This window comes from Syngnathoides biaculeatus, chromosome 12 (genome assembly GCF_019802595.1).
Source record: "Syngnathoides biaculeatus isolate LvHL_M chromosome 12, ASM1980259v1, whole genome shotgun sequence".
In the NCBI taxonomy this organism is placed as follows: Eukaryota; Metazoa; Chordata; class Actinopteri; order Syngnathiformes; family Syngnathidae; genus Syngnathoides; species Syngnathoides biaculeatus.
Genome location: NC_084651.1, coordinates 22897663 through 22908201, shown reverse-complemented (window position 1 = coordinate 22908201; position 10539 = coordinate 22897663). Strand labels below are relative to the sequence as shown.

Here is a 10539-nt window from a genome sequence, read left to right as displayed (position 1 = left end):
CATTGCTAACCAAACCAAGCCATCTTTGAACTATAAATTTGAAAGGTTGCTTCCAACTTAGGTTAATGTTATGTTGCCTCCTTTGTTTAAAATACAGAATTAGCTTTTTGTGCACTGTTTTGTCTGTGCTTTCATCCTTGATCAGGCAATGCCAAGGTGGAATTTTAAGATTACACACCATCTCATCCTGTACTTTCTACTTTAGTTTCAGACCAAACCTTTCTCACTGGAAAAAGAGATAATCTCGTCCACTTTTACCACTTTTTCTTTGATTATTCACATACTTCAAATCCACAAATACTACAAATTCAGCACCCCATCTTCAATCAACTCAACAATTAAAGAAACTATACATTCCATCCATCCATTTTCTTTGCTGCTTATCCTTACAATAGTCGCAGGGAGTGCTGGAGCCTATTCCAGCTGTCAATGGGCAGGAGGCAGTGTACACCCTGAACTGGTTGCCACCCAATCACAGCTCACATGGAGACAGACAACAGTCGCACTCACAATCACACCGAGGGGCAATTTAGAGTGTCCAATTAATGTTGCATGTTTTTGGGATCTTTGAGCAAACCAGAGTGCCCGGATAAAACCCAGACAGACATGAGGAAAACCTGCAAACTCCACACAGGTGGTGCTGGGATTGAACCTGGGTCCTAAGAACTCTGAGGCCAATGCTGTACAGTTGCTCCACTGTGCCGCTGTTATACATTCCCAGTACTTCAAATTCAAACTTAAAATTTCAACCTTGAAGCATTAAAAAGAACAAAGTGTGCTATTGAGCATTTAAATGGATTTCCAAAGAGACGTGCTCAATGATGCACCTGAGGAAGTTGAAAATGAAGAAATAACATCAACTTTTGCTCAGGAATTATTTATTTCTACTTGCAAGGTGTGCAGGTGTAGTGTAGATTTTAACTGGATAGTTTTCAAATCAGTTGAAAAAACATAAAGAAATACATATCCAATGCATGATAAATGCTATTTATTTGACCAGTTAGAATTTAATGTAAATGAGATTTTGTTCCTAGAATTCACCCTGAACCCGCCTAACTGTTGGGATAAGAATCATCCCAAGTATTTGTCCCAAATACTAATAAAAGCTTTTGAACAACACAGACTGTGGGTTGGTGCACATTAAAACAAGATTTGATGACATGATCTAACCCATCCAATCCATTATCCAGCATCCGATCAGATTACCTTTGAACAACTGGGCCTGGGAGATCTCACTCAACTGCTTTTATGCTATATGGAGAGAGGTAGGACCAAGTCCAATTGCTTTGTAATTGGGGGGGCATTACTTTTGCATGACGCTAGGAAAAGTAAAAACCTTGTAAAGGGACTTTGTTTCTCCATATTTGAAGATAACTGCAGCCCAGGTACATGCTCAGGCTTCTGGCATGGATTAATACCTTCTTCTCTGTTGTGTATCAAATTCACGAGACATTCATTTTCACTGGTGGAACAGTGGACGACTGGTGAGCACATCTGCCTCGCAGTTTTGAGGGCCCCAGTTCAAACCTTGCCTGTGTGGAATTTGCATGTTCTTCCCGTGCCTGCATGAGTTTCATCCGGGGACTCTGGTTTCTTCCCACACCCTGAAGCGATCCTTGATAAGTTAATTGACAATGCTAAATTGCCCATAGGTGTGAATTTGACTGTGAATGGATGTTTGTTTAAATGTGCCCTATGATTAGATGGCGACCAGTTCAGGCTGCACCATGCCTCGTGGCTGAAGAAAGATAGGGTCCACCATGCCACTGACCCTAGTGAGGATAAGCAGGATAAAAAAAATTGATGGATAGATTTACTTTCCTTCTTAATTCATTTATGCAGCAACATTCTGTACAAATGATATGAGGAGGGTAATTATGCATCACAATGCCATAATTTTAAGGCAAAAGCACTCTTATGCTCCATTTGCTGTCTCGTTGCAAGGACTGTAAAGACACATTCCACCTCAGGAATAACTTGCTATGCAATTTGGTCCAAATGCAATTACCTGGCTATCGGTGCATTCATAAATGGAATCCGACGGAGTTGAATGAATTGAAATGGCTGTATCTTTGCCAAAGGCATTGTGAATTGAGATGAAGACGTGTTTATTCAAGTGAAAATTTCTCATGCCCTGCAATAAATTTATCTTAAGCAATAGAGAAATGACCAATGAGCTTCAAGGAAGGCTCCATGGAGATGACTGGCTAAGCTTGGTGCATTGAATGTGCATGTTTCATTTTCTACTTGCAAAAATAGTTGAGACAGGGATTTAATTTGGTATCAGGTTCCCTTTTCAATCATGTCATTGCCACTAAAATAGGAGTGAGGATATAGATATATAATTAATTTTCATGACTGCAATAATATCTTAAATTACTTAATTTTCTTCCTCTAAACTACAGAAATAATGTATACTGGACACTCGACTGTCACCAAAACATGCTAACGCTTTCACACGGTGTTACATGCTAGCGCACATTGGTAAATTACAACTTTTTTGTGAGTATTTCATTTGCGGTTTTTTGCTAGTTAATTCATCTTTCTTCAACATGAGCCCCAAGAAATTTTGGTGGCGTTAAGTTGTGTGGGTACGCACATTTGTATGTATGTTTTCTCTCAGCTGTTAAATGTTTGCCTCCTCGTCCGTCCCCCATGATGCTTTTTGCTTGTCACTCACACTTCTCATCACATAGTTGCCCAATAGCAAAGGTAGATGAACAGAATTTTTAGTATTCTTTACATTATGTACTTTGAATACTTATTTTTGGCGGGTGTCTTGGAATGGATTAGGCCATTTACATGTAAAAAGCACTTCCACTTACGAAAAAACTCCCATGACGAAACGCCTTCCGGAATGGATTAATTTCCCAAGTAGAGGTACCACTGTATTTTGAAGTTGGGCCTCTTATCACATTGGCGGACAGGGTGCATGTTACGGCATGACTATTAACAAACTTTGTTGAAGCTGGCTTGACTTAAAAATTTCAGTTGGCGTGACCACAGTAAAAAAGAAAAAAAAAACACCAGAATAGAGAGGAAACTCAAAACTCGAGTTCTTTGCAGCTTGTGATCATGCACAATTGACCAGTCAGGGAGAACAATGGAGATGTACCCATCCTTGACAATTGACTTTTTTGAGAAGCAATTTTCAAATGAAAAATCGATGCTTCCAACCTAATGTTATTGCAGTTTATGCATTAACTGTATTTGCTTCCATTCCAGTTTGTGATTGCACCTCGTAAAAGCATATTTATTCAGTGAAACCCTGGTAACACTTAGCCCTTGGCTACATTTATTTGTTATTATCATCCATCATGTATTCTTATTTAAAGATTATTTGCGCTGAAAACTGTTACATGTTGTTTGTTGAAAAGGCATCCAATAAAAATAAAGATTTCTCCATAATGAGGAATAATTGTGATTACAACGTTGATCAAAATTATTGTCAGAATTGTTTTGGCTATAATTGTGCAGCCCAACTACAGTATGTTTATTTCGTGGACCATGCTGTAATAATTGCTTGTTTGGAATTTTTGATGTTTGTTGCACCTTATTCAGCATGTACATATTTTAAGGTCTATGTACTGTATATGGCATGTGTAACAGTTCTTAGATCGGTACTCTGGCAACTAGTGACTCGAATGAGTCCAACTCACCGGTGGTCATAGGCAGCAATAAATTAGTTGTTATTATGAGTTAAAAAATAAATAATTAGATTATGTGTTATTGGAAAAACAAGTGGTTTAATTATACTGCTGTTATTCTCATCACTTCGTCTCTCAAGAGACAAAAAGCTTTGCAGAGTCAGGTGCATTTAAGGTGCACCTCCATCCCTGCTTATATTTAGCCCCTTCTAGGAGATAATGTTTCAGCCACCTATTTTAAAGTCCATCTGGAAACATTAAAGAGGGCCTGTTGGGAATAATTATTTAGTGTTGCATTGTCCTGACAAAGTGTGACTTATAAGTCTGCTAATACATGCGCACAGTGTTGCATGAACAGCCCCGAGGTAAAATGCGGCAGAGTACTTAAGCTGCTGCCAAAGCATAGAGACATGACAGTCTCACCAGAGAAGAAGATTAGAGAAGTCAAATAAGCCCAGTAGCACAAACATGTCCACTGATTGTTTTAGTAGACCAGCATACAAGCACCATCTACTCTCACACAAAAATTAATTACCAAATAAACTAGCTCTCAACACGAAATTCTGAAGACTTCCAGAGCACTACCACTACCACAGCAGCTGCATGTTTATCCATTTTCTGCTGATGAAGATCTTGACTGCTGAGGAGATATGTCAGGATAGCCTCAAGAGGAGTGAACTGATTTAGAATGAGAGGTACACAACGCCATACACAAAGCAAATCCGTATGTATCACAAGCTGAGAGAGGTGTCATGTTAGGACAAACTTCATAGGCACACAGCACGTACGAGAATAGCAGTGTGATTGATTAAGATGGGTTGTAAGATAAACCCTTTTTTTTTAATTTACTAGCAAATGAATACATGAGGCGGCCCGGTGGTCCAGCTGGAAAGCAGTGGCTTCACTGTTCTGAGGACCTCCGCCTGTGTGGAGTTTGCATGTTCTCCCTGTGTGGAGTTTGCATGTTCTCCCCATGCCTGCATGGGTTTTCTCTGGGCACTCCAGTTTCCTCCCACATCCCAAAAACATGTAACATTAATTGGACACTCTAAATTGCCCCTAGGTGTGATTGTGAGTGCGGCTCTCTAACTCGATGCGCCCTGCGATTGGTTGGGAACCGGTTTAGCGTGTACCCCGCCTCCTGCCCGATGACAGCTGGGATAGGCTCCAGCACTCCCGCAACCCTTGTGAGGATAAGCAGCTAAGAAAATGGGTGGATGGATGAATACATGAGAAAAATGCCTTCCAGTGAACTTTTGGTTCAAGATTTCCAGAACTACCCAAACACAGCACAACTATTTATATGATATACATTAATTTCCATTATAAAATATACAGTGCATGTCCGTGGAAGATCCTTGTCACATAAAGGTAAAATAAGCCCAACCCAATGAATGTACTCCATTTACCTGCACAACACCAACGTGGGGGGATGAATCACATTATCTTGAAATAAAACATGGTCATTCTGTGTTCCGTGCAATAGAAAGTCCGCCAGCGCCCAAATATAGCTTAAGTTCCCTGACCAAAGGTAAATTTTTGTAAGCAAAAGACCGCTTAAGAGAAAAATAGCACATTTTCAAGCAGTTTTGGAAACATTACCATGCGGAGATGAGTGGCTGGTGAGCCTCGATTGATTTTATCACATTTAAAGTTGAGGAACGATTCGCCCATGGTGTCATGTTCTCTGCTTGTATCCTTATCCTTTGTGGTATGGCTTTCCAGTAGGGGTGATGTTGGAGACAATGGAGGCTGTTGGAGAGCCGTGCAAGAAAGACCAAGAAAGTTGGATGGTCGGATCAGAAAGGCCTCCAGAGCTATGTTAGCAGACACCTGAGAAAAGAGGTGGGGTAAGGTGAATGAGTAAAAAGGAGAGCAAGAGTAATGTGGACATTTAGAGAACTTTAGGATAGCAGAACTTTGTACTAGAGAACCTATTAAGCTGGGCAGCATACGGTATCAAGCCTATCAGTTCAGGCAAACTAAAGTCGCATACTATAGTTGACCAGCTGATTACCATTTGTTAACATTCATCAGTGAATTTATTGCAATTGATTGTGTTAACGAACACATTTTGCATCCACCACATTCAAGAGAGTATCTCCTGCAAATGAAAAAGTCAAGGGTTTGATAAACATACATCCTCACTTGCTCAAGAAAGTAGACAGTGTGTGCTTACTACATGGTTGCTTAGAATGTCCACAATAGAATGCATAAGAAAAGGCCAAATATGGCGGCACACTAAAATAATGTGTTTCTAATTTACTGGTAAGTGCTTCTGACAGGTTATTTTATGAGCTCCACACCATTTGTTTCCAACATGGTGCCAATATCGTGTCAGTTAGGTCATTGGTTGGCAACCCACTTGACAATTTTTTGTTGTTGTTCAATGTTGAAACCTCTCATTATATATATTTCCATTTTCATACATCAATTTTCCATCCATTTCTTCACCGCTTATCCTCACAAGGGTCGGGGGGAGTGATGGAGCCTATCCAGCTATCAACGGGCAGGAGGCGGGGTACACCCTGAACTGGTTGCCAGCCGATCACAGAGCACATTGAGACAACAGACGCACTCACAATCACACCTAGGGGCAATTTAGAGTGTCCAATTAATGTTGCATGTTTTTGGAATGTGGGAGGAAACCAAAGTGCCCAGAGGAAACCCACACAGGTACGGGGAGAACATGCAAACTCCACACAGGCGGGTCCAGGATTGAACCCGGGACCTCAGAACTGTGAGGCCAACGCTTTACCAACTGAGCTATCGTGCCGCCCCATTTTCAGACAAAAAACACTAAATAATGTTCACATTAATACATTTGAGAGTGCATGTATAATACCAAATCCTTATGAAACACCTGCACATTGGAGACTTGCAAAGGACACATTAGTTAGTATGCAAATTTAAAAAGCATATTGTTGTCATGGTGCTGCCGGTCCAGCACTGATTGGGAGGTGCACACTTGCGCCTCATGCTCGCTGATTGGCCCCGGTGTATATAGGACCCTGGGGACGACTGGTCCTCCGCCAGATCGTTGCAACTCATGCCCCGTTCCTGCACTCTCGTATCTCTGCTCGTGAACCCGTGTGTACCGACCTCTGCCTGTTCTCCGACCGACCCCGTAAGCCTGACTTCTTTGACACTCCTGCCTTCTTTGATCGATCTCTCATGTACCGACTCCTGCCTGCCCGCGGACCTGCTCTCTACGCCCGACTTCCTGACTACCGCTGCTGCACCTGACTGCCTGCCTGATCCCCGAACTTGGAACAATAAACGTTTTTCCCAAATTAACTCTGCGTCTCCCGAGTCCTGCATTTGGGTCCTCCCTCCATATCGATGGGTTGTGACAGAATGATCTGGCCAAAACAGGACCCAGCAGGAAAGACCCAGCAGGAAAGACCCAGCGTTGCTGTGACCGATGCAAGGTAGACCGACTGCTGGAGGACAAAGCCTGTCCGATCCGGGTAGGCTCCATGATGTCCTCCGCTTCCATGTCACACGCTCCGCCGGCGAGCTATGAATACGTCCCGACCACGACCCATCCAGCGCCTCATATTCTTTTGGACTCTGATTTTTCGGACTATGAGGAGGACCTTGATTTATATAACTGGCTGCCTGACTACGACTCAGATTATTTCGACTATGAATCTTTTCGCCTGATCGTTAATCCCAGTCAGTTTGTTTCACCTCCCCGCGTTTCCAGCTCCCGAGTGTCTTCGCCCGGTAGCTCCGAGTCCTCCAATCCGTTTGTGGGAACCCGCTTGGCCATCTACTCGGGTCCTCCGCATGGGGGCCAGAGGAGACGCCCAGGCTGGGTGCTCCCTTGTGCCTCCCGTGCGCGGCAACCAATACGCCGTCCTCGTCCACCCACGACTCACCGGCAATGGTTAAACCAGCAGACCCGCAGCTGATGGTGAAGCTTCCAGCCCAGAGGGAGGAGGGGTCGCTAAATCACGAGGTTTTCTATCGTGAAATGCGGGCGGAAATAGAGCGGCAGAGCCCCGAACTGGCGGCCCTCACGGCCCAAGTCCGGCAAGGATTAGAGAACCAGCCAAGCTACGCTGACGTCGGAGTTGCTGCAGACTCGCTGCTGACTCAGGTTCCCGCTGCAGTGGCTATGGATCCGCTACCGAGCAAGGTCCATGTCGCTGTGGCAACGGACTCCCAGACAAGTCACGCGCACATCGCAGTAGCAACGGACTCCCTACCAAACAAGGCTCATGTCACCGTTGCAACCGATCCGCTCCCGAGACACCCCCACTTCGCGGTTTCAACGGACTCGTTGCTGACTTATGCACGCTGCAGTGGCAACGGACCAGCTACCAAGCAAATTTAACGTCGCTGTGGCAACGCATCCCCCACCGCGCCATTCCCATGACGCTGTGGCAACAGATCCAACGCCGCGCCATTCCCACGTCGCTGTATCAACGAAGTCACTGCAAGCTCAAGTTGCAGTGGAAACCGATCCGCCACCTCGTCACACTCACGTCGCGGCTTCTACAGACGCGCTGCTGATCCAGGCTCATGCCACGGTATCCTTAGGCCCGTTTTCGGACCGAGCTCACATTGCGGGTGGCAACAGATTTACTGCTGCGTCACACCTACGTCGCGTTGGTGATAGGCGTCCGCAAGACCACCATAGGAAAAGGGTGGAATTGGCGATCGAGGATGAGCCTGCCAGAGCGCCTTCAACATGCAACAAGGAACAAGACCCAGAAGCAACTTGCAGAGGGCTTAAGTTCAGAGGCTGGGGTGAATTCTGTTAAAGGCGAGGCAAACTATTTTCTTCCAGTGAAGAGGAGGAGGACTTTATCATTCCCATCACTCCGTGCGTGTCCAGAAATGATTCATTCACGCCCCCTAGTGTCTGCCAGTTCTCCTCCGGGACACCTGACTATGAGCCAGTCGATCTCCATCTGAAGGAACTTATTCTTATTCTCTTGTTCAGGAACAAGCGCTCAGTTCAGGAGTGCCAATGCAAACACTGGAAGTGGAACAATGCAGAGTTCTGCTGCCTGTAGGGTTTCAGGAGCCAAGATCCAAATCTCACGTTCCTGTCCAGGAGGTGGCGATGGTGCCGCAGCCGCCTCACGCTCCTGTCGAGGAGGTGGCGATGGTTCCGCAGCCGCCTCACGTTCCTGTCCAGGAGGTGGTGATGGCGCCACGGCCGCCTCACATTCCTGTCGAGGAGGTGGCGATGGTTCCACAGCCGCCTCACGTTCCTGTCCAGTGGACAGCAGCAACGGTTCCGCAGTCGCCTCACGCTCCCGCTTCATCAGCGACCGGTCCGTGGTCGCCCCACGCTCCTGCTTCGTCGGTGACCGGCCCACGTCCAACCCTCGCCTCTGTCTCAGCGGCGACCAATCCGCAGCCGTCCTACGCTTCCGCTTCGATGGCGACTGGCACACGGTCGTTCCACACCCCTATCAGGACGGCTCTTTGGCATCCCCATGTTCCTCTCCAGCAGACGGCGACGGTACCACAGTCCTCTTCACTCCTGATGGTTCCCAGCCGCTTCATGACCTGGCCTCGGCAGCGGCGACCGACCGCTGGCCACCTGCCGACCAAGCCTCGGCGGCGACCGATACCCGGTCGTCTCGCAACCGTGTCTTCGGAGGGCTTCGTCAGAGCAGTTGCGTGCCTTTGTCTGGTTCGTGCTTCGCCGTTGGGTTCCTCCCCGAGGCCATCCACCCAAATCGCTACATAGGGGTCCTGGTGCTTGGCGTCCGGGTCGTCCTCCTGTCCTGTCCAACCGGACACCTCGCTTCTGGTGGCCGTCCAGGCCACCAAAAGCGAGACTGGGGTTGGGGGCCATGGGGTCCCCTCCCTCGGACCTCCTTCCACCCGCCCCTGGATTTGTTAATTTTTGTCTGTGTTTGTTAATTTTTGTCTATGCTGTCTGATTAGCCCCGGTGTATATAGGACCCTGGGGATAACTGGTCCTTCGCCAGATCGTTTCAACTCATGCCCTGTTCCTGCACTCCCGTATCTCTGATCATAAACCCGTGTGTACCGACCCCCGCCTGTTCTCCGACCGACCCCGTAAGGCTGACTCCTTTGACACTCCTGCCTTCTTTGATCGATCTCCCGTGTACTGACTCCTGCCTGCCCGCGAACCTGCTCTCTACGCCTGATGTCCTGACTACTGCTGCTGCACCTGACTGCCTGCTTGATCCCCAACCTTGGAACAATAAATGTTTTTCCCGAATTACCTCTGCGTCTCCCGGTCCTGCATGTGGGTCCTCCCTCCGCATCGATGGGTCGTGACAATTGTTTCCAAAGCCAAATGATTTCTTATAATTTTGAGTTGCACGTAGAACCTCGCATTGTGTTTTTTTAATCATACCTTTGAAATAGCCTGATTGTCTCCAGTCAGTGCCAGGTCAGCGATGCGCTCCACACACTGAACGATCCGAGTGCATGCTCTTGCTTCGTTCTGGGCCATCCACAAGATATGCTCCTCTACAAGCATCATGTTGCTAGCTATCTCTGAAATATAGTCTCCCAGCTGCAGACACAGAACAAGATCTGTGTGCAAAATTATATTTGAACATAGATTTAAAAAAAAAAAAAAAACCTTGGACACAAAGAGGCTGACAGATTATTCACAGCAGTCAGGTCAACAACAGACAGATTTATAATTCAGAATCACAATTGTGAAGGAAGGAATGGTGGCTTCATTCAATATAGAGAGATTTAATTTAGATTAGCAGCTCTGTAATTGCTTCCCTGGGATGGCAGCTTGCTATTTACTTACTGTACTTTTCATTGTTGCTTAATTTTTCTATTCCTTAACAGATGGCTGTGTGTGGCTTCCACTGCCTGGTCTTAATATACACATGAAATATCACCAAATAATAGCATCTCCCTTGTGACCCATTAGGGG

At 46.0% G+C, this 10539-nt stretch overlaps 1 protein-coding gene across 3 annotated transcripts in view; it reads right to left on the bottom strand.

Annotated features, from left to right (window-relative positions):
• The window catches only part of LOC133509803 (adhesion G protein-coupled receptor A1), a 244421-nt gene that overhangs the window by 117687 nt on the left and 116195 nt on the right, over nt 1–10539 (bottom strand). For all 3 annotated transcript variants that reach the window (XM_061837178.1, XM_061837179.1, XM_061837180.1), the window contains 2 exons: nt 10000–10161; nt 5250–5480 (listed from right to left, as the gene is read on the bottom strand). In XM_061837178.1, the coding sequence (XP_061693162.1) occupies nt 5250–5480; nt 10000–10161 (393 nt within the window). The remainder of the gene's footprint in view (nt 1–5249; nt 5481–9999; nt 10162–10539) is intronic.